The sequence below is a fragment of the Corvus moneduloides genome, chromosome 10 (genome assembly GCF_009650955.1).
Source record: "Corvus moneduloides isolate bCorMon1 chromosome 10, bCorMon1.pri, whole genome shotgun sequence".
Taxonomy (NCBI): domain Eukaryota; kingdom Metazoa; phylum Chordata; class Aves; order Passeriformes; family Corvidae; genus Corvus; species Corvus moneduloides.
Window position 1 is genome coordinate 24,602,678 of NC_045485.1, and position 27,636 is coordinate 24,630,313.

Consider the following 27,636-nt stretch of genomic DNA (forward strand, 5'->3'; position numbering starts at 1 on the left):
TAAGCACAGCTGAGGGTTTCTCATGTCCTTCCCAGTTAAGAGTGAACACCACAAAAATCAGCCTGAAAAGAAAATGTTAAAAATGTTTAAAAGCCTAAAAATCAGGCTCCCCTAAGATTAAACCCACAGGAGATCCTCAGCATGTGGTCACTTTTACAGTGATGAGGGGATGTCTATAGATTTTATTTATCTTAATGTGAAGAACCAGCCCCTGTGTAACCCACATCAAAGCTCATTTTACCTGCAGTGAGGCACTTCTTGTCTTGGTAAAATTAGCCCCTGTTCCTTTGGAGCAGTGCTCCCTTTTTCCCTCCCAAGCATAACATTTTTAGCTACATAGAGCTGAAATTACCATTTTCATCTAAATTTGAATACAAAAGCTGTGTTACCAAGTCCAGCCTATAATATAGAAAGGTAATAAGCACCAGCACCACACTTAGGGACCCCATTTGTGAAATAATTCAAGGAGGCAGGGCTAGGAATGTTCAAAAGCCCTTTCTCCAAGGGAGCATTCCCAGCCTCCACAGAGAGCATCCCTCACGTCCCAGTATGACCTGCAGGAGTTGCACCAGCAGTAGAAAAAGAGTGAACAATGTGTCAATTTTGGAAGTTCTCCTTACATGAATAACTTTGGGAGCAGCATCTCTGCTGTTCTGAAGTGAGTGAATGCCAGGGAAGCCTGTAACTGTACTTCAGCCAAAATGCATCTGTTCCCATAGAATTCCACAGATAAAACTCCTATTGACTGAGAAAAACCCATTTATTATCCAAAGGTTTGTATTTATGATCTGCTTCAAAGGAGCTTCTCCCTCCTTTTCTCCTATCCTCTCACCTTTTAATAACCTCTGTTCTTTTTGTATTTTGCACAATGGAGGAGGAAATAATTATATGTCTCTCTGCTGACAACAGGTGCTGCTCCTCCTCTTCCAAATGGAAGCAGCAACTAATTCCCCTGCTAATATTTACTTGTGCTCCATGCCATTTCTCCTCTCTGTAAGTCTATTCTCAAGAAGTTAGGAAATGGAAAGGATTATGTTGTTCCTTTAGACATTTATTTATGAATAGAACATTTTTAGACACTTAAAATTAAGCTGGGGTAGGTTTTTTTGAGAAAGAACATTCTAGAGCCCTGAAATGAGATACTGAAGAGTAGAATTGCTGTGGGGGAGAAAAAATGTGTCCACACAAATGCCATTACTACTGAACTCTTTTACTTCAGTCACACACAGAGCTTTCTACACTGACAGGTCTCAAATATTCATGCGATCAGATTTTATTGGCATCAACACTTAGGGGAGGTCAGTGGCAGAGTCACATGCAGGAGCATCCAGAAAAGCAGCACTTGAGAATCACGTGGGAGAGTTCACACAAAGTCTACCACACTCAGAGAATCAAATCCACTCGGTTTGTTCCATTTTCTCTGACCAAGCAGTGCAGCACAGGCCGTGCCCTGCTCTGCCAGGGACAGGATGAGATCACAGTGTCCACATGTGCTTCCTCAGCTCTAGAAATGCCCACCAAGCTTTGCCATTTGCATTATTCAGAGCTGCACACATTCTGCTCCTGTCTCATTGATCAAGTCAGTCTTTGGACTGTAAAAAAATTACAAATAATGGATTTGCAGTTTTCTGCTTTACAACTCACTAGAACAAGAAACAGTTGTTGACATGTACACAACTTTATTTTAAGGACACAGCAATCACAATGACAGAAACAGAACCATTACTTTAATACTGTAAGCTTTCCTCTGGGAACTGACTTGCACACAGTTAGATCCGAAAGCATTTTGAAACAGTATCTTGGGGGAAAACACAGCAAACCTTAAATATATTAACTTCGAACTTTATGTGCTTATCTCCTTTTGGTAGCTGGTGGCAGTTAAAGCTTCTCAAAGTCATGGCCACTTGAATTCATTGCCTCAGGGTGCATTACCCTTCCCATGAATAACACGGTACCTGTGGAGAAAGTAGGAAAGGAGGAAGGCAGGGAAAGATGTCAGAACCAGGAGGAGAAGCTGAGGTTCTAAAATGATGAATACCAGCAATAACCTCTAGAGCAGTGCTGTATGATTTTTATAGGATCAAACATCCTGGAGCTTGGTACCAGGACATGGCTCAAGAGCCCTGTTGGAAGACAGCAACCAAACCTGAGCCCTTGGGCTTGTCTGGAGAAGAAGGACAACCAACAGGATTTTTTCAAAAGGTTTCCAGCCTCAGATTTCCAGATTAGTAACAAGCTGTGAGGTTTTAACTATAGTTGTTGGCAACTCCTCTTTCTACATGCAACAAGGCCTGTGCAATGTTAGGAAGTGCCCCAAAGTGACCAAGTTCTACTCTGTCCTGATTTGAACTTTTCTTTTTGGGGAGATTTTTGGATATTGAGTAGCAATAAAGGAGACATACCCTCCTCCAGATATATTTTCTGCCCAGTGTGTCTACAACAGTAAGAATACTCAATTTATCATGGTTAAAAAACCCCTAAGACTTGGTATCCTGCCTTGCTGGCCTAGTTCCAGCTGGGATGAAGTTTACTCTCTTCTCAGTAGCTTGTTCAGTGCTCTGCTTTGAGTGAAGTCCCACAAGTGACTCTACCTAACCAGATTAAGCATCACTGCCACTAAATGTTTTAGTAAACACTGATCCTGTGGTGGGATCACAAACACAGACCCATAAAAAGCTCTGTGGGTGCACAGCAATGCTTTATCACCCAGTCACATCCACATCATTACAGCAAATTACAAATATGAGACTAAGGAATTACTTAATCCTTGCCCCTTTTGCTGGTGAGTGCTGCTCTCATCCCTCACCTGCCACTGAGCACTTGGAGAGCACAACAGAGTTATTCACAACTGTAATGGCCCTCCATTATGCAAATCATTTGCTACTGGGAACATATTTCACTGGTCTGACTGCAGCCAAGCTCTCAGGGAATGCAATGATTATGGATGCTCAGGGCAGTAACACTGTTCTCACAACAAAAATGGGGAATTTTTCTTTTCTGTGAATGTTTTTCAGGGTTACGTCAGATTTTGGTATTTTATTTGGAGAAAGATTCAGGGACATAGAAGAGGTGAGTCTTTCCAACACTGGGTACTTTAAAACAAACTAAGGAAAATTCATAATACAAGCCCAGTCCATTGGTCAAAACCTGCAATTTTCCTTTGACCACTTGAGGATGTGCTGTGAAACACTCAGAGAAGTCTGCAATATTCTCTCACCTGTTCTTCTGTTTCTGACCAAAAAGAAGAAGGGATGGTCCACTATAACTTGGGGATAGAGCACTGCCATTCTGCTGATGGCAATCATTCCTAGAGGAAAGAGAACACAGGCAACTCATTACACAGCTCTGCCCATTCTCCTGCTCTCAGCAGAGACATTTGTGTGGCCACTGAAGTCCCACACTCAACCTCAAAAAATAGCAGGAAAATATTAATTGAAAAGGAAAGAGACCTGCAGAGTAATTACCTATTCTGGCTTTAAGAATTATTAACAATGCAGAGTGCTGCAATATGCCAGGCTGAGGGAGCAGCATATAAATTTTAAGGTCCAGAACCTTCAGAGGAGTTATGACTCCTGCTCACTCACACAGGGAGGGTGCACTGCATTAACCAGCACTGCTGGCCTGTTTTACACAGCTCCCAGCCTGCAGTGGAGAGGGAAAGGGAACCCTTAATAACTATGGAATATGCAAAAATTAAATGGGCTGATCCTGCAGCATTTGGCTGGAGTTTTTAAATAATGCAGAGGCTGAAGGTAAAATTAACTGTGAGTCAGGCAGAATTTGCCCCTTTGTTATTTTTATTTGGAGATGCATGGATTTCTCCAGGATATTATTACTAATTCCCAGTGTTTCATTTACTTCTAAATTTTCACTGTTCATGAAGACTGGAGCATGCCAGTAATCTCTGCCCATGTTAATGGAACAATTCAATCCAGACCTGGCAAGTAATTCCTCCTTTCCTCAAAGACTGACAGAGGCAATTGGAAATCACCTGATGACATACATTGGCAACAAATGTAACTTATTTTCATGTGACAATCATGTAAACCAAGCACCTGCCCCCAGCAGTAACAGGGGACAGCTCTGGTTGTAAATTCAACACTTCCCATCTTGTGTCTCCAAATATGAGCTGATTAAAATGCAGCTGCAACAACCCTCATCTCTTTCTAACTCTCCTGGATCAAATGCCTCTGACCATCTCAATTAGCAGGTGAAAAATGATGAATGTTCAAGTTCCATAAAGGAAACATAAATTGCAGTCTGTACTCTCCTGACAGAAAGAAAATAAAGAACAGGTTTTTCAGAGGATGCTCAAAATTCTTTGTAAAACATGTTACAAAAATGCCAACACTTCTCATTTTCAGAATTCTCTTCTGCAAGCAGCACACTTGCTATGCTCTGTCTCCATGCTACTTGCTATTTAGCTTTCCTGGCTGTACAGCAAATCAGTTGTAAAAAATTAATTAGCACAGAATAACCAGACATTTGATTTAATTCTGCTTTTCAGTCAGGTACCTGAGGCAGCAGCAGCTTCTGATCCTTCCTCATTAACTTCTAGAAATGCCTTGTGAAATGCCTTTGCAAGGTAAAGCTCCTTGTTATCTGCAGAGGGAAAGGGAACATATTTCAAGTGGCTCAACAATAAGATTGAAGCATTTAAAAAACCCACCCCAAACACTGCCAAACCCAACACTATAATACAGCAGGTAGGGAAGGAGAAGAGCTTTCTTGCATTAAAACACCTTCTGCCAATACCTTTTAACAGCCCCATTTGCCTCACTCCAATTTGTAGTGCTCTCCTGCACCATGACTATTAAAATAGCTCAGGACTGCCCAGAGCACCAGTATAGCAGAGAGGATAAAAGAGAGGGACACAAGATTTTTAAATACAATTAGTGGGGAAAAAAGATTATGACATTATAGGCAAATACTTAGACATAAAAAAAAAATTTCATTTCTGCACTAGGTACAACACAGACTTCCTCCAGGAACATGAGGTCTTTTCTTTCTTCTTCTATTTTATTTACAAGAAGCTGAAGATAAATATTTATTGCAAAAACCACCACAGAGTTATTTTTTTTTCAATCTTGTTTGTTTTCCATCCTTCTTTGTCAGTATTTTAATTTCAGTCCGAGCCTGCTCCTGCTGAAGTCAGTGCATGTTTCATTGCTTTATGTCAGATGCTGAAGGATCAGCTCTACTCGAATACTCAGTAGTTGTAATGCCAAAGAAAGCAAAGCCACGAGGAGCAGCAGTTGAAAAAGTCTTTCCCCAGCAGATCTCATTTGCTGCTCTGTACACTCAGCACTGAATTAAACCTCCCAGTTCAGCTGCTGCACTTCAATCACACCAGCAAAAGCCCCAAATCATCCCCTCTGGGGCTGTGTGTAATAAAACATAGATGAGGCTGCTAAAACTTGTACCAGTTCTAGACTTCAGTCCCCAGCCTTCAGTAAAGCTGGCATCAAGTTTCCACCCTGTTCCTTTAAAACTTGGGACATGCAGCACCTACTTGTCTTTAACATTAAGCAAAAATCTTAAAGCCAAATACATTTTTATGTTCAATGACAAGGAAATGCCCACTTAGCCTAATCACGTATTTCAATAAATTCTTTATTACTCCAGCACTGAAGCCCAATCCTGTGCCCTGTAACATTCACAGAAATACTCCACATTTTTGCTCCCAATGCTTTATTTTGTACAGTTTGGTGGTGCTTATGGAACCCCATAGTATGTTTCTGATAAGAAATAGCACCTCAGAAGTTTGGTCTCCACCTGATGAGCCGAGAGCCCCTAATTCTGACAGCACAAACACTGCTAACATTTGCCATCAGCTGTAGAAGTTTGTCTACTTGTGAATGCTTTCAGGATCTGAGTAATAAAACCAACTTTTAAAGTTGACAGGAACACAAAAAGTGCCACTGCAGATGAGACCAGTACACCCAGTCAATCCAGCCCACTGCACCAGCTTGGAATTGTTGCTTCAGAAGAAGATTCAAAAAGCCCTACAGATGAAAACTGCAGCACAACTGACAAGAGAAAAACATCCTCTCACCCAGCACATGCCTTTTACCCTAACCCAAGTCTCTATACACAGAGTGCCTTTGTTCAACATAGCATGAGAGTCCTGATTGCTCTGGAGCAATTTCATTTTTCTCAGTCCTGCCAATCTCAAGGAACACACAGCAAAGATCCCTGTGGTTAAGTTTTTCATGAGAGAAGCACATTCTATTTGTTTTCCATTTGTTGCCTTTCACTTCATTGGATATCTTTGTCCTTGGATGATGAAAAGAGCAATTCCACATCCCAAATTACCTTCTCTAGATTCTTCTCTTTATACTGCTACTATCACATCCTTCTCATTCATCTCTCCCTGCAGTGAATGAATCTATTTTCAAATGAAAGCATAATGTTGTCCCTGAGAGTCCAGGCAGCCTTTTCCTTGATCCAGGGTTTGACTCTCACATCCCTGGCTGCAATGCTCCCATACCACACCCATCTCCTCAGGACAATCCAATTCCCTTATGGCTTTCACAGGGGACAAGGTGGGGCTCACCTGAGCTTCTCCCATCACATTATTTCTCTCTAGGAGCTTCTTTGAATGTGGATTTCCCTAAGAACCATCCAGATTAACATCTCAGGGAAGTTCCCTGGGGATTTGGTGCCAAAGTTCCAGCTTTGTGCAGGAGCCAGGGCTGACCCATGGGGGAGGGAGCTGGAGCTGCCCCCTAATGAACACGACTCCGCTGGCATCACACTCCATTTGTCACTACTCTCCATATGTCTGCAAACTCCCACTCAGCTGCCAACTGGCTGCTCTGCAAGTCTCATTTTTTAAAAAAAAGATATCATGTGGGTTTATTGGCTCTTCTTGCTTAGGCTGTCCCAGAAAAATTACATGGACGTCAGTCAAAACTTCCAAGAGCTATTTACTGAACTGATGCTCTTCTAACCACTCTGTATTGTGAAGGAAGTCACTGAGATCACCTCATTGCTCACTGTCACACAGGTCACCTTGCTGCTTTTAAGACTCTATAAACCAGCCAGAAATATTATAATCATCTGAAGGAGAAAGGGGACTTTTAGTATTGAAATTAGTTCAGTGCTAAGTCTTGAGTGGTGGTAAAACACTCAAGCAGCAAATTTATGTGCTGTGTAAGTGATAAAATCCCAAGTAGCAGAAGTTGTTCCGAGATTATTTTGGACACCTGATGGAATCAGATGCAAGTGAATACTGTCAAAGTCCTTTCTGAAAGTGAGAGTCAGCTGACAGCCAAACAGGAATGTCCTCCTACTCACCTGTGGTAATTGTCAAAAAACTTAATTTCTGCAAGGGAGTAACATTTGAAAAGTGCACCTGGATTAACACTCTCTCTTTGGTTGCTCAGAATCTAGACAATCCAGAAGGTAAAGCTGGTCCTTCTGGTTCCATTTCTCAGATTGAAGGGAAAAAGCAAAAAATTCTGAATATTGAAAAATAATCCTGCAATTTGGTTTGCATCCACTAAAGCCACACAGAATTTTGCTGAGCTCACCAATCTGCCTGGATCTGATGACAGGATTAGGGCTGCTGTTGGAATTGCAGGCGACTTTCCCTGACAGCAATGCCAAAGCAACAGGACAGGAGGAGGAGAGGATTTTTAAATGCAACCAAATTTCTCAAAAATCTCTTCAGATTTAATTTGATTTATATTTACCTAAATTAAGTGTCCAGTTAAAGATTCTGTTGAAATGTCTGTATTTAAGGCTTCATGAAATGCCAGATTTTCCAGGGGGCTGACCCTGACGTGCACATAGACTTCCAACTTTCACTTCCTTGCCACCTGATACCCAATCCAGGTGTCTGTAAAAGTCAGCTTTAAACAATTTCTCTTCATGACTTATTTTTCCTTCCTCCATCTGGATTTTACATTATGAAAAATTAGAAACAGGAAACATATTTTGTATTTTAATTACTTAAAACTTCATTTCCACAGCATCAACAGTGGGGTTCTCATTAAGGATCTTACTTCAAAACCATTTTTTAATTCTTAATTTACAAATAACCTTTCCATGCCCAGGTGACAGCCTCTTTTCAGTAAAAAGCAGAGAGGTTACAGTAAAACTCATGAATTTTCTCCATACACTGCTCTATACTTAAATAACAAGTAAATCTTTAAATGGCAGAGGAGTTAATTCAGTCATACAGAATGTGGTATTTTGATTTTGTACAGTACAGTTGTCAGAAATATAAAACTTTAAACAAATCAGTAGTCACAGGGATTAAGACACAAGCACGTGATTCTTCCTGCCTCTTGATAAATACATGTCCCTGAAACATAAATGAATTTTACATGCAACTAAATAAAAGCCAGGTGCTGCCTTTGTGGTTTCCTGTGCATTTCCCATTCTCCTTTGTGCTTTTTCTCAAGTAAATAATCTCCTATAAATAGACCAGATTTTAGTGGGAAGCTGACTTTTCTTTGAGGTGGCAGAGAAATTGAGGGTGCTTTTCTTCAGAAAAATGCTGTTTCTTTGAAAAAGGGTTTTTCATTTATTTCAACTCTTTTCATATTAGCTAAAGCTAGCTTTCCCCCCAGTTTCACTGGAAAAGTGGAAGTGGAAAACCAGTGGAATAAGCTATGTGATACACTATAAAGAGTGTTTCAAACTTAGCAAAAATTAAAGGATCATCACAAACATTCCTCTGTAAATGTGGGAGGAAGGTTTGATTACCTTCTTTATTACCAGTGTTCTGACTAAGGCACACAGGTGTGCTTGTCCTGGGGACAGACAATGAAGAACAGGAATTTCCCACCAGCTAAGGACCTACCTGCATGGCTGGGGAGTCACACACGGACCTAAAATACCCCCAAAACCACACAGGTAGCAGTGTGCTACTTCAATACAGAGAAGCTGTGGCTGCCCCATCCCTAGAAGTGTCCAAGGCCAGGCTGGATGGTGCTTGGAGCAACCTGGGATAGTGGAAGTGTCCCTGCTCATGGTTGGGATGAGATGGTCTTTAAGGTCTCTTCTAATCCAAACTATTCTGTGACTCTGTGAACAGCTTTAGGAGGTATTAAAAGCATAAACATCTCATTTCCACCTCATTTTTTAAAGTTATTGGCTATTTCGACTTCTGAAAATTAAGTGTTGACAACATATTGCAACAGGCAGGGGGCATTTGTGATTAAACTGCCTTTATCTCCAACCTCTTCTTCCCTGTGCTGCTTCCAGGGATCTGGGGAGAGGAACTAATTGTGCAACAGCTTAATGCTCCTAGTGCTGGGAACAAGCAGCACTGGAGACACAGGATGAGCCCTTGGGGGTGACTCCCATCTGGCAGCCAGGCACTGCAGCCATGCACCGCTCCAACGTGCAGCTGCCTCCTGCAGGGGATCACACTTTGTCTCCATTCCTAACGAGAGCCACTTCTGAAACACTCAGAGTGAACTTTCCCAGGTGAAAAATGTATTTCCTCATCTACCTGGAGAGACAAGAAGTTCTTACCAGACATGGCAGTGAGGTCAGCACTGCTGCTGAACAGCTCTGTAATTCCCAGACCTCTCCAGACATCCTTCAGATCAATTTCCTGTTCTACTGTGAACCTGGAGAATGGAAGAGAAAATTACAAAAAACCAGATGTAAGCACTACTTACTGTTATTAGAAGATTAAATTTTCTAGGTAAAAACACCAAGATAAATAATGCAAAGTAGGAGCTCCAGTGCTAGTGACACCTTCCAAAAAAATGCTTATAAACAAATGAGTTTACTCACAGCTGGATTTTTTCTAACACAGAAGCAATCAAAAATATGCTAATGGTGTGTGCAGCCCCTGCCCATAAAACTGCAGTGCAAAATTATGCAGCAGCTAAAGGAAATGCTTACTTTTTACACAAGAGGTTTTCTCTAAAACCTGAATTTAATTGTACAGATACTAGAACAGAATATCAAATGAGGCAAACGACAGCAGAACTTCCCAGAGAGCTGCAGGCAAAGGAGGAGTAAGAAAGATACTCCATTTTTACTTTGATAGTATAAGCAAAGGCCAGCAGCTCTGAAGATGAAGCATTTCTGATTCAGCTTCTAATTAGTGTGGTGGCACAATTGTAATTGGGTTTTGATTGTGAGTAAAGGGCAGGGAAAACAAAGAGTTGTTAGTGTAAATGCACCAACAAGTATAACCTGGCAAAAGCCTTGTTCTAGGCTGGGTTAGTGTTTTGTAAGGACAAACTGAGATCTACCCTGAGGGCAAAATTTTGGGCAAAAGCTTGTTCTGTTTACAGACTGATTTTCAAACATTGTAAAAGCTATGCCTGGTGTCAGTAAAACAAAAAGAGACCTTTATGTGTGGCCAGAAAGAGACTGGGCAGCTGGAGAAACACAGAAATATGGCAGAAAAGTAGTAGTAATGGCAGCCCCTAGCAGAAAATGCCAGATGTCTACAGATAAACACATGAGAGTGACTATAAATGCTTGTTGGGGTGAGTTATGGGTGCTCTGGGGAATGACCAAATGAATTATTAGTGATTTACAATATGCTGACAGGGCTGGCTGTAACTGCCCAACACAAAACAGGGTCTGTAGGATGCTGTTGTGGTTTCTCCAGCCATTGAGTCAGACACAGACACACCTCAGTGCTTGGTGATGGGGCAAGTAAGTGCCAGAACCAAGTAAAATGTGCTTCTGTGCAATCTCCTTTTTTAGGATTAAACTTCCCCAACTCCATGGAAGAACAACATGTTCTTTCCAGGTGAAAGTCCAGAGCTCTGGGCAGGGCACAGGTGATGAAGAGCTGAGATGTCCAACACCTTGGCAGGCAGCAGCCTTGGCAGCTCGAAAAAGAATCATCTGGACATCAAAAAGAATCATCTGGACATCAAAATAGAACTGGATAAGAGTCAAGTGGATCTTCCTCACTTACACAAACCTGAAAAAAATCCAGTACAAAATCTACTTTCATAATGAACTTATAAATGCCACTAGAAGCCAAAAATCTGTGGTGGAATGGATATTATCCAGAATCATCATTATCCAGAGAAGAATTTTAGGACTGAAAATAGGATCTGGAGATAGATCAGGACTGATAAATCACTGGTGGCATCAGCAGTGTTCATGCACCCGGTCCAGAACAATTCCAGGGCGTGCATGGAATAAAAACATGGGAACTGATTCTTGTGATTTTATTGCCTTGGAAGTTGTCAAAAGAATCAGAAGAGACCAACAAGGATTCAAGTACCAGAGGAAGCTTCTGATGATATTTGGCATATTCTGCATCAGTTACTGTGGTAACAAGTCTGCAAGTTGCTCATTCAATCAAATTTCCCTGACCTTTAGGCTCCAAAACTAAAACCAGTTTTACTCTCACAACACCCTTGTAAAATACGTTCAGATCTGTTGTAGAGACTTTGGTAAAAACCCTAAAAAGGATGAATTGAGACTCGATTCCCAATGCTAGAGTTCCTACAGTCCAGGACAGAGGTCCTGCCTGTGCACATTGAGTGAGTTTAGAGAAAATAAACTCAGAAATATGTCTATGTTATATTTACATTAAAACGTTTTGAAAACCACTTCCAACTGTACCTACTTTACAGAAAAGACACATGAATGTTAAAATGCATTTTATAAAAATTTCAGTGCTGTCTGCTTCCCTTTTTGGCTTTTATTCCACCCCAATATTAAATGCATCAAGCTTTCAACACAATTTAGGTGGGAGCTAGCACTGTCACATTAGTAAGGAATATCAGGATAAGAAAGTAGCAAGTAAAGTCTGCATGGAAAGCTAACTTTGAGGTAAAAATAAGAAAAATAACTGCAAAGAAGCATCTCTTTCCAACTGCAGAGTATAAGCCACAATGGAAATCAGGTGGGTTTAAGTTTCAGGACCATTAGACAGCAAACACACATCTGCTCGTTGATGCAAAGTGACCCAGAAAGCAACTGTGGCACAGGATGCTCCTGCATACTGATCAAGGGGGAGGCTTGGGAGAGGTTTAGGGAAAAAATAAACTTGGAAAGCCTCACTGAACATGGCTTTGAGGAAAGGGAAAGCAAACTGCTTGGTTATAATGCCAAAGAATGCCTGTGGGAAGGACTGGAGATAGAGGCTCCATCCCTGCCTGGAACCTCTGGAAAGGCAAATCCTGAGCAGGTGGATGAGTGAAAGGCTGTCCAGTATCTGCTTTTTATGACCAACAAAAGAGACCAAAAATAGCCCATCAGCTGTATAAATATCAAACAATCCCTTTATGAAAATAAAACTCATTACTTCCCTTCTCTCCTCCTTGAGTTCTGTCCTGTGGTAAAACCCCACTCCCAACAGCATCTCCCTCCTTTCCCACATGCTCTGAAAAGCAGTGAGAGTTACAGATCAATTATTAATGAGATTGCCAATATTTTAGCTGACATCAGAACCAGCCTCTTCTCAAAAGTAACAGGGCAGCTTCACACTTGGAAATTTAATTTCAGGCCCTGCAGTTTGACATAAACATTCAGCAGGAGTTACCCCTCAGCCAGATTTGGATTTCTGTGCACTCCTTACAGACAGTGATGATGGTATTCAAAATCAAAGCTGACAACCTAGAACACAGAGCTGACATTCCATCTCATTTCCCAGACATCTGCTGCACCTCCAGACTTTGGGAATGTTGAGCTACACCACACTACCCCTGACACTTGGTTATTTGCACTGCTTGTTGCATATAATGAACCAGATGGTTGTATTTGATTTCCCCCACAATCTTTTAGGTGCTCCTGATGCTAAAAATACTCTGAAAAACTGATTTAAATACTTCAGTATCAAAAATCCTGGAATAGTAAAGCTCTCAACTGAGAACTTTAAAAACCACAAAGGGAAGTCTGAGAAACAGACACTGAAGAGAAGATTAGATTGAGAAACCAGCAGTTCTCTGGGGATTTTAGTAGAGAACCAGGACATTTTAATGAAATTTAAAACTTGCACAAGCATTAGAATAAAGTGATGCATTTATGTCACTGACATTCTGTAGTTAAGCATTAACATTCCACATCAGGCCATCCTTCTTCTATTTTAGAGCCTTCTAAGACAGGAAAAAAAAGATGTGTTCATCTTGTATGGTGTCATGCAACTCTTAAAACACTGCATTTTCTGTGACTTTTCGATGCTCAGGATCTGCAGAGCCGAGGATGAGGGTACAGGGTCTACTCATCCAGGAGAAGGGAACTAGAGCCTGGAGTGATTCATCCCAAACACCATCATTTCAAAAATTCCTCAGGGTTCTGAGTGAACCGAAGCAAGAAAATTCCAGGTTTTCAGAGTGGTTCTAATAGATGAAATCCCGCAGAAAGAAAGGCAAAGAGAGGAATGGCTGCATTGCTTGGCATCAATATTCTTGCCTGGACAACAGGCCCTGGGGACTGAAGCACTGTTTGTACCCAGCCTCCAGTGCCAAGCTGCCAGCTGCTATCAATTCCAGCATTCTGGTTGGAATTTCAGCCAGGTTGTCCCGAGGTGCTAGAACCAGCCCACAGGATTTCATACTCATAACAAACAAGCAAGAGAGCAAAAAAAAAACCCCACTAACAGCAAAAACTAACCAAAACCCCCAGTCAGCTGCTGTGGGCAGGGTAAGTAAAGCAGGTTGTGGGTCTTTCTCTGGCAAGATCCTTCTTTCCAGGGCTAAACCTGCAGGAGTTGGGTGGGTATGTATTCCAGTGGGACAGTTTTGTGCCTCTTTTGTGGTTGTATCTCAAGGACAATCAGCACTGGCCCATTTCTCATCAAAAAGGGAGTTAAGACAGCAGGTTAAAAAGTAAAACCAGAATGCTCAAGGGTTTTCTTTCATTTGGGTTTGGATTTCTGTTGGGTTTTATGGGGTGTTTTTGGTATTTGTTGTTTTTTCTTTCAAAGAAAACAATCTTCAGCTAACACCACTTACCATTTCAGCACCGTCTAAAGATTTTTAAGGTATTTTAAATGCACAAAAAAGCAAGAAGGTTGTTATAGAGATCTGGGCACACTGGAACAATCCTTAAGAGGAGATCTGCAAACTGTAGCACCACTGTTAGGTACCAGTTCCTCCCATGCTCTTCAAGTAATTTATGTTGGAGAGACAGCTTTGTAAATTAGATTCATGGTCTGTTTCACTCCTATGCAAAAAGTGGATTAAAATGTTGATCATTTTAGTCTGGGTTAAGCTGAAAACAATGATTTGGAAATGAAAACGAGGAAGTATAATTTAACAATTCTGTACAAATCTCTCCTTTGCTATTAAAGAGGAATAATACACAATTTCATTTGCACACAGATAATGCAGACAGAAATTGCAAAGTTGTGATTAACTCTGCTTCGGCAAGTCATTCAGTCCCATTACAAATGTATAAGTTTAAAAAATGTTCACTTTATAATTGGATAGCATCTTTCAAGATATAAAAATTTAATTTTATTCCACTGCTGCTTTCAATTTCTCAGTGGACAGAGCCTGGAGGCCACATTTCATAACATGCTCTTCTGAGTCACAGCATCAAATATTTATAAAGTGTTTATTTAGAGCATTGACAAAATCCTGTAGATCACCTCTGAATCCCTAATGGAAACCCAACACCTTGGGAGCATGCAATTCATCTCTGGATTTTTTTGCCAGGAGACTGCAGTATTCCTATACAGAATTCCAAGCTCAGGATAGTTATCTTTTATAATCTGAAAATACTGAAGGTGATTGGCACCTGTTTCTACCTGGTTTGCCTCAGTATTGCCTTAATTTGCAGGTGTTTATCACGTTTTTTGAGGTTCCAGATAAGAACCAAGCAGCCTGAGGGCAGAATAAATACGGACATTTTATGATCACACAAACCCCAGGCTTCAAATTCCCATCTGAGAACCTGGCTCCAGAGAACCCTGGAGTCTCTGCAAACAAAACCCCAAATCACCACTATAAACTGAATCCAAGTCAGAAACATAATTAATGCATTTTCAATGCCATTCATGTGTTCGGATACCCAAGACACAAATATGGAAGCTGGTTTTCACAGATTCTCTCCATAATCAATGGAGAGAGACTCCTGTTGTGGATCTCCCACTCTAGAAATTCTTGGAGAGAAGATGCCCAGCTTCAGCACCTGGAGTTCAGGCTGCTGCTGCAGGTATAAAAGGAAAGCTTAAGGATGGAAGAATGCCCATCTTTCACTTCTCATTAACGTCTAGGTAAGGTTTTCCCAAGCCTGCAGGAAAAGCAGCCTCAGAGAAAACTCCCCTCCCATGTGTCTTAGTGGACTCACTGAGGCCCCTGGGACCTGAAGCTCCAGGAGAAAAACAAGAAACAAATCCCAGGAACAGTGTACAGTAGGTTCAGTTTGTATGAAACCTGAAATGCAGCTCTTTGCTGCTCTTCCTGCTCCTTCAAAGGAACTGGGACTTAAAGTAAGAGAGAAACTATCTATGGGGGGTGAAAAACAGCGCCAAAATGCTGCTGGTCCTTCACCACTCTGCCTTTAAGCTCTACAGAGAAGTGGATTCCATTTCAATTTGGGATCAGGGCACACTGACAGCACCAGTCCATCTCAGCCTAATTTATCCTGGCTAGCCTTGTTTGCTCAGCTGCAGTCAGCTGCTGGTCTTTGCTTTGGAACAGGAGCTGATGGACTGCAGGGAGTCTTAACCTGTGAAATGGAACAAGCTCAGATCTCCAAGTCACCTGAAAACAAAGAACTGTTTTGATGATTAAAGGATTCACTTGAATTTATTTTTTCTGCAGCCATGTATCCGCTGCACCGTGCTACAAAAACAGAACAAGTAGAAGTGATCCCTTTCAGAGATGGGCCCTATTGTTACATAAACACTTCCACGAAATTATCATGAATCACTTGAAGGACAGTGTGATCCAGCTGTACATTATTAGTGACATTTAGTAGTAAACAACTCTGCTGCCAAGCCAGGCAGAGCACAGGCATGACAAACATCTGAACGTGGATGAAGCAGGATTCCAGGAAAGATCCTAAGTGCTGTATGTGGGCAAATCTGCACTGAGTGCACAACCTGTGTCTGCAAATGGACTGACAGCAGTTGCAGCCCTTCTGGTAGTGATGTCTTGTTATTCTATTGCTGCTCTCAGGAGAAAAAGCAGCACTTACTACAGCTGGGAAAAAAAACCAACCCAAAATTGACTGGAATTACCCCTCACCACTCAACCATTTGTATCTACACAGACATACACCACTAGAACTTCTTAAAATAGCGGCACATAGAAACCTAATTAGCACCTAAATGAAACACTTGGTAGTTCAGACTTCCAATATTTCTGTGGCTCCTGTCTGAACGGAACTTATCCATAATGAGTTCTGCAATACCCTGAGCACCATTCCGAGTGGATGTGTACTCCTGACGAGGAAACTTTCCTTTCCAGAGCACTCTCCTCTGAAAGGGATGCAAAAGCAGTGCTGGTGGGATGCTGAAATAACCATCACTCTGCACTGCATCCCCCCAGGCCTTGCTGTCAAAGCCACCCTCCTGTGGGAGCTGCATCACTCCAGGCTTGAGCAGGTTGTTCAAGCTTTCCCCACTCTGCTCCTCCATCAATTCAGATGCAATTCACCCTTCCAGAGACACGAGAACACGCTCTCACCTTGGCAAATACACTTCCACTTTTTGCTTCTTCACTGAATTAGCCCATTCATTAATCAAGGAGGCCTTGACCAGTGGTTCCAGTGTGGCCAGTGGAACTTCCTGCCTGGACAGGACGATCATCATGCTGATCTCATCCCCCTCATAGGGTATTTCCAGGACCTGGTAGATCCCTCCTGCTTCGTTGGAGCCATCACTGAACTCTCCTAGAGGAGGAAAACAACAGAAACCCTGCTGGAAGTGTTTTCTTTTGTCTTTAGTGTAAATAGGCCTAATTCTAGGCAGCATTTACTACATACTGGAGTTTAAAATGACCCTCTTTATTCTACATAAAATTTATATTGGCTTCTTCATCACAGAATTTGAGGCTTACATTTGGTTTCTTAAAGAATACAAGCTCAAGCTACCACACAGTTTGTAGATAATCACAGTTCTGTGACATAACTTTCACTGGTAGGACAGAGAAGAACATAAAATTTAAGGCTGCTGAGACTTTCAGGGAAATGGGGAGAAGTTTTTTATTCAGGAGAGAGAATTTTTCAGTGGTGAGACTGAGCAAAATGCTGCCAGTGCCAGACCCTTTAGAACCTACTTGGAGCTCAAACTCCAACTAAAAATGATCATTAGTTCTGCTGTTCAAAGAACCTCTATTTTACCAGTCCAACAGTAATGAACAAACATTATTCATTTGAATGTTTAGCACAGCACAAGAAAATTATTTTTGTGATAAGCACAACTAGCTCAAGAATTGTGAAGAGCTTAAATGGATAAACATTCTGAAAGCCATCCTGTGGCACCAAGCAGGTCATTATAAATGCTGCTACCAGTTAGAATACACACATTAGGAAAAAACACGAAGCTCTGAGTCCCTTCTTTGGGCAAACAGCACATTAAAAATTCACAATTAAAACTAAAGGCGGAAGAAGAGACAACAGTACAAATGGATATTACTGCAACAAACCCATTAAGTGAAGATTTAGTAGCTTTAAATTGCTACAGGTCTAACTCACCGTAGTAGAACTCTCCCTGTTGGTACATCATTGGAATCTGCACTTCACTTTCATCATCTTTAGTGAAAGAAAAAGTTCTGGTATTTTCAGGTCTGAACTGTGACTTCCAGTTGCCTTTAAAGTAGATTGCATTGATGAGAGCCAAATGAGTTAGAGCACCAAAGTCTCTTGAAGACACAAAATCTTTGATCATACCTAAAAAGAAACCCAGCTGTCAGTCTGCATGTCAGTGTGAGCATTAAATCCAAACTTAAGGCAGCTAGAAAAATGCAAGAAAATAAAAAGCAGTGTTAACATGTAATTTCCAATTCAGATGTTTCATTAAATCTCCAATTAAAGTACCAGTGTTTTGTAAACCTAAATCACAGTGTAGGTGTGTAAACCCTTCCATCAAGTACATGTTAGGCAACTGTTTCTTGATCACTACTAAATATACCCTACAAGGAAGCCATGTGGAAAAAGGGTCACAAATGGAATGTTTACCCTGCTGCTATGAAACAGTTCAGCACTTTCATCTTAAGGTTAGAGTTTGTACAAACGTTGGCTCCAATCCAAAGAAGTGCTTAACTGGATGCTTGATTTAAAGGGTCTAAGTGCACCCATTGCAGCTTCACCTGGGACAGCCCTGAAGGAGCTTCAGTGATGTTCTGTTGAATTCAAAGCCAGGACTAAGCATCAAAAATCCACATAAATTCCCAGCATTTGTTGCAGTGACATTAGCTCTTGAAAAGCAAAAGAGGAAAACCATCTAGCATCTGCTCTATTCATGGGAGGTACGGCAGCTGAGCATGGCAGCTGCTTTGCTCCTGCTCCTAAAGAAGTCATTTACATCAGAATGCAGTCTGGTACCTGCTGTAGCTCATCTCAAATGCCTTGCATTTCACCAAAAATCATTTCCAGTTTGGTAAACTGGGTGCACTGACCAGATCTGTCACTGTTCTTCAAGAGCAGCCTCCTTCAGACAGCTTTCTAGCTCACTTCTACTTTTAGCTGACATTGCAATGCAAAGTGTTAAAATAAACACATTCCTTGGTCTGATTATTACTCCTGAATCCATGGTTTAAAAAACAAATTAATTCTGCTTTCTGGAGCATGTGATCCTGACTAACTGGTGTTAAATTTGTGTATCACAGGGCTGGATTTCTTCCGGGTTGCTGTTTGTATTTCATTTTATCTTGAATGTTCTAAGGAGGGAGGTGTGACCAATACTCACTTGGAGTTGGAAAAAAACAAAAGGGAAACATTAAGAAGGAAAACACTTCCAGATTTCTATTTGGTACTCATGTTTCTTTATGTTTTTTCAGCCACATCTTGTTAACACACTAATGAAATGTTAAGAATTTTCCTGCCCAGAGAAACCTTTGATGGTTCTGTTTTCTGCTCCAAGCCTCCCATCATGCTAAACTTGCTGGAACTGGAAACCTGCCTGTCCTGTGGCCCCTTTCCTAAGGGGGAAATCAGCCTTCTCCTCCAGCAGAGCTGGCAGGCAGAGAGAAGGAGATGGAGTGGGCAGGGACCAGCTCAGGGACTGGAACTATCCCAGCCTGACACTCAGAGCTGCCCAGCTGCCCTGGTGGGCCCTGCTTTTCCTTCTCTCCCAGAGAGACACCACGTCCATGGAAACACTCTGCAATCTGCAGCATCACTTACATCCAGCTATTTCTGCAGCCTGAGAGAAAGGGCAGTTTGTTAGGAACATAATGGCTGCTGTGTTCCCTGGGAAAAAACCAGACCATTTTCCAAATGGAATAAAAGCATGACAGGAGGTGCTTTTCCACTTTGGAGCCATACGTTTCCATAAAGCACTATGGATTCTTAAGTGCTCAGACTACATGGGGATGTGTAAATTCCCTGCGGGTGATCCCAATCCCTTCAAATTCCCAACGGTACAACTGTGCCAGAGCCAGACCCCACTGAATTACTCTCAAAATATCAACCTTCAGAGTGGGCCAGATGAACAGGAACGAGATCATGCTTTGATCCCTACAACAGGAGACTCCCAGACATTGGGACTCTGCATGTATCCAGGAAGTGCCACCTCTCTGGGAGCTGCCAAGCCAAGCCAGCATCCTGCAGCTCTCAATGTGGATATTTACAGCAGTAATTTTGTGCTTAACTCCCCTGCTGCAAATTTGTGTTGTGAAACTGTTGACAGCGTTTCTAAAATCAACTACCCTCTCCACATGCTATCTCATTTCCTCACATTGCAAAATATTACATTACAAAGGCTGATTCTGTGGTTCAAAATTATCTTTTTATTCCCTACTATTCTGTTTCGCAGAACCTTGTGAGTAAGAGCTCCTCAGAGGAGGAGTGATACTCCACACACCCAAAGCATGAGCCAACAACCCCTCTGCAGACCACTTTTCTGCCATTACCAATAATACTTACCAATTTTAAAAATAATTTAAAATACCATTAAAACTGTCTCAATCAATAAATGCTACAGATGGTAAGACCAGAGAAAAAAATATTCAAAGAGATGCCACATGATTAACAATGACTAATATTACTTATGACAGATGAGTCCTACACAGGAAAAAATAGAAATACTAGAATTCTTTTCCTGGGAGGAGAAACTTCAGTCTCAGACTGAACAGATAAAAGCCAAAGCACCAACCCAACTGCACTGCACAAGTTTGGAAACAGAAACACTTCCTGCAGGAAGTGTACAAAAGGATCACATGGACTTACTATTTGTGTGATTCTCCACCCATTTATTGATCTGAGTAGCAACAGCTGCACTTTGGCTGAAATCTACATTCTCTACTTCAGCTTTAAAGTATTTTTTCACCAGCTGCAGGAATTTGTCACTGACATGAAACCCATTCTGCACATAGAGGGAATTGGCAATGTCCAGCACATAGTGACTTTCTTCAGCAGTTGCCATGTCAGAAAGGTCCTTCAGGAAGGCAAACTCTTCACCTGAGGAAAGAAAAAACAGCTTCAGCAGTTCAGAAAAGGAAGTTATTCCATGGCTTTTCTGCTGAAAATTCACAAAGATGTTTTATGCGAAGGAAAGTCATCTTATTAAAATAAACTTGTTTCTAAACCTACACACACCTTCAGATCTGAAGGAATAATCTCCAAGAACATATTACTTTGAGCCTGTTTTTTCTACCAGCTATAATTAGTCTAATTAATGAGACATTTGAGTCCCACCAGAGGCAAAGCTATCAATGGAAATCCTTTCTACAGTGAAAGAGCGATTAAAAAAAAACTATTCTTACAGGTCCCATTTCTAAGTCTTGCAACCACAAATTCTGAACAGAACTTTTGTTCCATGCTAAAAGTCAGTTAAGGAAAAATGAACTTCAAATTTTGAAACTAAGGACTTCCTGCAGCCTTTTCTATGCCAAAAGTAGGTCTAGAATTTCCCAGGATCCTTCATGGGGCAGTACAGAATCCTTGGTGGGTAATGACAAATCCTGAACAGGATTAAAGCAGTCTGCTTTAAGATAGGAGCCTTGTAGTGCTGCATCATTTGCCTGAAGCTGAAATTTTTAATTTAAAAACCAACAAAATAAACCTTAAAAACTGATTGCAATGATATATTCCAAGCAGAAATCATGGGAACACTTTCACTGAATGCCACTCTCATGCAAGAATAGCGAACAGCCGAGAACGAATCAACTGCACAACTCCCTCAATTTCAGCTAAGGGATAATTGATTAATGTTTTAGAGACAAAATGTAGAACTCAATTGGTGCTGCAGCCTCCACAGAGAGGCATCATCTCTGCAGTGGTTCTGATAAACACAGTTTGATGTCTGTGTTCAGAAATTCCTCCCCAGCATCCTTTCACTGAAGACTCCAAAGTCCAGCACACTGCATGAGTAAGAAATGTCATTCAGGTTTCAAACCAGTTACTTGGATATCAACAGAAGCAATTTTGCTGAAACTACTGCTTTCCTTTCCAGGTTTCACTATAATCACTAAAAAGCACGTTCCTAAAAAAATCTTCTATTTCTAGAGGCCAAGGCAACTTTATTTTGCAGCAGAAACCAGGATGAGCAGTGTGAGCTGCAACTGTTGAAGATTCAGGTAGCCCAGGCAGGGTTTTATGCCAGCATCTCTCAGCTCATGCAGAACCCACATGTTTGAGCCTGCCCAGGCCATCAAGGATACCAAGAAATCCAGTGATTAATAACCCATGGACATGAGCAGGCCACTCCCACTCTTGCTCCTGTTTCTCTAAGACAAACAGCCCCACAATAAGACAAGATGAAAAGGCCTCACCATTTTTTAAGCTGTCAAACCCCAAGGAATGTCGGATTTCTTTCAAGGTGGTTCCATGGGCTCCCAGCTCCACCATTCCCATGGCTATGGCAATGCTCAGAGGAGAGAACAGGATGTTCTCATCCTCCCTCGTGGCTCGCAGCTGGTTGTAAATGTTCACAGAGAGCTCAGCAATGGTTTCATCAGGAAAATTGGTCTTGAAGGCTTCGCTTTGCAAAGCGAGGAAAGACAGCAGTCCAAGGAAATACATGTCTTGAGATTTTAAGATCTGCATGATAAATTTTAGACAAAATAAGATGGTTTGAATAATATAAAATTCAACTTGAGAGAAAGAAGAATAGTCAACTTTTTAATCTTAAATCTGTGGGGGAAGAAAATCCCTAGAGTTCAATGCACAATGCAGTTATGTGGAGGAGACAATTAAAACAGAAGTAATGATCTATTTTCACACAAAAATAACCTCCTCTATTATGTAACTATGTGTTTGTGAAATCTTCCAGCCCCAGACCATCAAAACACTCATGGCTTCTACAGAAAAAGACCCCAAAGACAGCAACCCCTTTCCTACTTCCCTTTGGAATTGTGGCTGTTTAGCAATGCTGACCTGGAATTGGTTTGTGTTTCTGCACCTTCCCACCAAGAAGACCCATAAATCTGCATTTTTCATTCATGTGACCTTCTAGTAAGATGCAACTTCTTTATCTAAGTCACTGTAAGCCCCCAACAGGTAAAACTCTTTCAAGCATTGTGTGAGAGCTCGAGGACACCCGTGACAAAGTTACTGTTCCATGATGTTGCTCAGTTGCAAAACACATGGCAAGCAGCCAAAAATTCTTTGAAAGGAGGGAAGGAAAAAAAAAAAAATATCAATCATGGCTTAGTTACCAAGTAAACCCCTTTTTGTTAGTAAATAACAGTGAAAACTTGGGTAGCTCTGCTAGCTGGGAGTCAACCCCCGCTCAGAGAGCCTCAGAGGACAAGGGTACTGTACAGTGAGAAAGATCCAACAGCAGGAACAAGAAAGGAAACTAAATTTAAAAAAAGGGCTAGCACTGATGCTTCTGACTAATCCATCCTCCAGGCTTTGCTAAAATGCTCTGGAGTAAGCAACAGTTCTCACTCTACCCCACTTTAGCTCATCACACAACTACTGATAGTAGAATTCCAGCTCCTGGAGCGGTGAATGTGTAACTTCATCCTTCCATTTTTAGTCTCCTTTAAACTCCGTGCTACCTTGGCATGCGACCCACTACTGCTGCATGTCTCGGGTGAGAAATAGCAACCACCAGAGCTCCCATTTCAATTCCTTCCCTCCGCCACACAACAGAGCAAATCCTCCTGAAGCAGGGGGTTGGACAGGACAAGGCTCAGAGCTTTATCCACAAGTGTTTACAACTTGTGCCAGGCTGCAGGGCTCGTCAGCACAGCACAGATTTGTGTGAATGCTGCTGCTCCACTGAATCAATTTGCATGCAGCCAGCCCAAGTGCCTCTCCTTATGCTTCCCTGCAATCCTGGGGCTGCATTACCAGAGGTTTTATAGACATGACACAAAGTAAGCTTTATACAGCATTTATATTCTGCATTTCATCTTCAAAGGCCTATGTAGCATTATCTAATTCACTCGCACAGCACTGAATGATCCATAATTTAAGTGTTATTACTCGCATTTTATAGCTCAGAAAATGCAAAGAACAACAGGGTACACACACGTGCCTTGGCAGCCACTGGTGCCAGCACTAGTTAAGATTCCTCCTGTCCCTCAGCCTCCATCAGCCTTTTGTTTAGTCCTGAACTGAGAAAATTAAAGAGATGAACCAGTGCAGCAATCCCACATGGTTCAGGGGAAAAGGAGAGCCTTGCCTCTCCCCTGCCCCTCATCTCCTTTCCCGTGATTCTTTCCACACATGAAAGAAATATTCCCCTTTTCTAAATTTCCAATAAACTCTCATCTATAGTGGCATCACTTCACTTCTCTGGGCTACCTGATCAATCTTCCTCTGATTCTTAGTAAGAGAGCAAAAATGTCCACTGAAGGCTCTTATTCTATTTAGGAACAGCACAGATAAGCCATACAAGCCTAAAACAGCAGCTTTAATCCTTCTGCCTGCATGTTCCAGCCACTGACACAACCACCCAGCATTTCACTGCTGCCCAGTGCAAAACACCAGTCTGACCACCACTGTTTATTTCTGAAACACTGAGACATTTTTTATAACCCCAAACATTATCCACACACCACAAACTTCCCCAACAACTGCTTTTCTTAATAGCGGTTCATTTTTTTAATCTGTCCATTTATAAATTATTGACTTAAGGATATTAAGGTTTCTGTTACAGAAAATAACTGGATTTCTCTGTGATCATGGGCATTGTAGATTTCTTTATTTAAAAGCCCTGGAGCATGCCTCTGCCAATGTTACATAAGACTTCAGTCAGCACATCACCATGATAGACTGAGCCCAGGTATTATTCTCTTATCCTAAAAGCTGCACCAAGGCAAGAAAAGCTTAATAAACCTCCATCACACAGGTCTATAGTGGCACCAAAAACAGTACTCAGAAAATAGATAAGCAGGAGCTCATCCTTCTTTTGTTGAGGATGAGCCCAAATTTGGGAGCTCTCCCACCCTAATCTATACAAACAAGTTGTGCAGTGGATGCAATTATACAGAGAGCTAAAGCTTTCCACTCCTGGATCAAGAACAGCTTGAGCTCACTTTGAGACCCGATGTGGTTAAAACAGCTGTAAAATAATTTTCAGTTTTAGAAATGGGAACTTCCCCAGCTTACAGTTGCAGAGGCAGCTGTTCAACACTCCATCACTGATCTCTGTCCTGTGTACTACTGCCAGACAGGCTTAAATAACTGCAGAGGGGAAGGAGGGGGAAATTTATACATCTTAATTAAGTGCTTAACATGCAGGTCAGACTGTCTGAATGCTAATAAAATATCTGTTATTAGACAATGCTGGAACCCCAACATTATATACAAATCAAAATCATATTTCTTTGTGACGACTCACCAAAAACTCCTCATATGAAATAATTAAGTTGTATTACTTTTCATTATTTAGTTGGACAGAAAATAGAGTAAGCACATAGATGGAGACAAATAAAATTTATACTGAAATGCTCTTAACAAGACAAAGTACCAAACTTATGCTTTTAAATACGTGCCAAATCCCACTGATGGCAACACAAGAGGCTGAACTGTGTAGAATAGAAGTCCCCAGTAGATATGAATTAAAACCAAATGACTTAGGTTTCCTCCCCTGCCCTTCCACATTATTTTAGTCTAGAGAGGTTTTCTAATAAAGTTCACAGTGAAGTTCCCCATCACACGTCAAGGGAAAAGGAAAACAGACAGGGAGGTAGGAATGAACACAGGGAGACAGGCAGAGGATTTACCAGCTCATTTGCTGGCAGTGCTCTCTAAAGATATTTGTGAAAATACAAAAATAAATGACTGAGTCCAATGCAAGGGAAAATGCTTCAAAGCAAACTAAAGATCTGGGGGTGCTGGTCAGTGGGGAGGGGCTGTAAAACACCACAGACACCTGATCAATCCTTGCCAGCCAGTGTGAAAATGGTCTCAATCTCATCCATCTAATGGGAAATGTCCATGGTAAATTCCTCAGTTCAATTCCTCTCACACTTCTGGTTCATGCGCACACTGCTCTGCTGACAACTGGGAATCCAGCTCTTAATTATCATTCCAGCCAGAGCAGCTCCTGCTTCTCTGATCCTGCCTCACTTCAGGCTGGATTACTTTGGGTTTGTGCCTCCTCATGCAGGAGGGCTGGATCCAACCAAGAGCTGTGACTGATTCTGGTGCAGCATGTTCCCAGCATCTCTCTCCACTCAGAGCCCAGGGCACCCTGGTTTGTCACTGCAGCAGCACCGAGAGCATCTTTAATTGCCTGGACCCTACTCACAAACACACTTTAAGGGCGGGAAATGAAGCTGAACATTATGTAATGCACATTCAGAACTTAAAACAGTCCCTGGGAGTATCATCAAACTTTTTACTCAGTCTTTTCTGTCTTCCTCAGCCATCCCCAGTACAGTCTGTCACTGCTGCTTTGCGTCAATGCAATCTGGTTAAATAATACTGCAGAAGTGGAAAAGGAGTCAACGTCCCCACCGAACAATGCTTAAAAATCAAGAATCATCAGTTTCAAATGTTACTGTGTGCCTTTTGCTTTTGTTGGCTAAATATAAGAATAAAAAAAGCTGTCAAAAATACTTTCACTCCTCAGCCATACAGTTCTTAAGGCTAAAGGTATGAATTTCTCATTTGAGGGTATGTCAGATAGATTCTGAGCTTTGTTTGATTTCATCAATTGATGCATGAAGACCTCTCTCCTACCAGGCAATCAAGGAACCAGTGCAAACATAAAACTCTCCTTGCCACAGCCTCTTCTTGAAAAACAGTTGTGTATCACAAATCCTCACTTGCTAGGGAGGTCTGTCAGAGTATCAGTTTTGCTCTGCCTTGCAACTGTTCTCAGGGGAAAAAAGCAGCCATAGAACACTAAACCCAACAAGATTCCAGATACACGTCCTTCAGGGGGTACTGGCATTGAGGGCAGCATACCTGGTTCAATTCCCAGGAAACTTTTTTATTCAGCATTTCAGAAAACATCTGGAAAGATATAATCAGTCCCAAAATTCAGCCCAGCACATTTCCCCAAGTGGCCACAACCAGCTCAGTGTTCCTGCTTGCCTGCTGTGGGGCCAGCCCAGATGTGCTCCTGTGCATGGGCACAGGAACACCCATTCTTGTGATGTCTGAAGAAAAACATTCATCTGATAAATACAGGACTGCTTATCCAGCTCTTGCCTTTCCCCAGCAGAAGGCTGAGATGACTAAGAGGAAGCAGAACAAATTCGCCCCCTCACACCCACAAACTCTGAACTATTCGGTTCCAGTAAAATGCAAAAGGGGCAGGCACTCTCTATAAGCCAAGATATTTTGAGATAGCCTATCAACAAACTCCAACTGAGTTCACAGACATGAGTTACCATGAATTTTGAAACAGCGAGACCTGGACTCAGCGTAGGAAGGTGCCAAAAATTCAATTAAGGGTTGAATTCTAGTACCTTGTACTTGTCAGACAGGTTGAAAATATGGGTTATAATTTCCTTTTCTTTTACACCTTTACCGAGGGTTTTATAAAGAAACTAATTTATGGCTTTAAAAACCTACAAAATAAAGCTGTGATACATTGCCTTAGGTCCTCAGCACACAGAGACTAAACTAAGATTAGTTACCTTCAAGATTACTCTTGGCTACCTGCAAGCTAAACACCAAAGGTGTGGGAAGCACAAATGAGAAAAACTGCTGATTCCTGAGCAGTGTGTTAAAAAAAAAAAAAGCCCTGGGAGGAAAGCAAGTGTGGTAACAGGACTGATTACATTGTCTCCTGTAAAGAACAGCTGCAGGAACAGACAGAAGTCTGGCAGAACAATTTGATAAAGCAACAGACAAATTTGCTCAGGGAACAAGACCTGCTGGTCAGAGGAAAAATCCACTGTGGATCCAGGTAGAACTGTGGGATTCTCTCTCCCCCAAACCCAACCAGAACTGTATCACGCCTGTGGCAGATGAATCATGGAAGGATGTAAATTTGGTGAAATTCAGCCACTACGGCTTTGTCAGTTGGTAAACATGACAATTGCTGCAGGCACTTTTACTCTCTGAATGATTTCTTGTTGGCAATCACATCAACCAATAAATATCAGAGTGAGAGGCACCACCTAACTGGTAATAACAGTTTAGAAAATGAACACAGCTTAGAAAATGATCCCA

General features: G+C 41.6%; 1 protein-coding gene across 1 annotated transcript in view; it reads right to left on the reverse strand.

Annotated features, from left to right (window-relative positions):
- Positions 1-1,189: 1,189 nt before the first annotated feature.
- SERPINI1 (serpin family I member 1) overlaps positions 1,190-27,636 on the reverse strand; it is a 44,660-nt gene continuing 18,213 nt past the window's right edge. Inside the window, exons 2-9 of the mRNA XM_032119016.1 lie at positions 21,825-22,092; positions 20,281-20,511; positions 17,587-17,781; positions 16,578-16,782; positions 9,490-9,587; positions 4,516-4,602; positions 3,218-3,307; positions 1,190-1,955 (exon numbers count right to left, since the gene is read on the reverse strand). Coding sequence (XP_031974907.1) covers positions 1,879-1,955; positions 3,218-3,307; positions 4,516-4,602; positions 9,490-9,587; positions 16,578-16,782; positions 17,587-17,781; positions 20,281-20,511; positions 21,825-22,074 — 1,233 coding nt within the window. The 5' untranslated portion in view covers positions 22,075-22,092 and the 3' untranslated portion in view covers positions 1,190-1,878. The remainder of the gene's footprint in view (positions 1,956-3,217; positions 3,308-4,515; positions 4,603-9,489; positions 9,588-16,577; positions 16,783-17,586; positions 17,782-20,280; positions 20,512-21,824; positions 22,093-27,636) is intronic.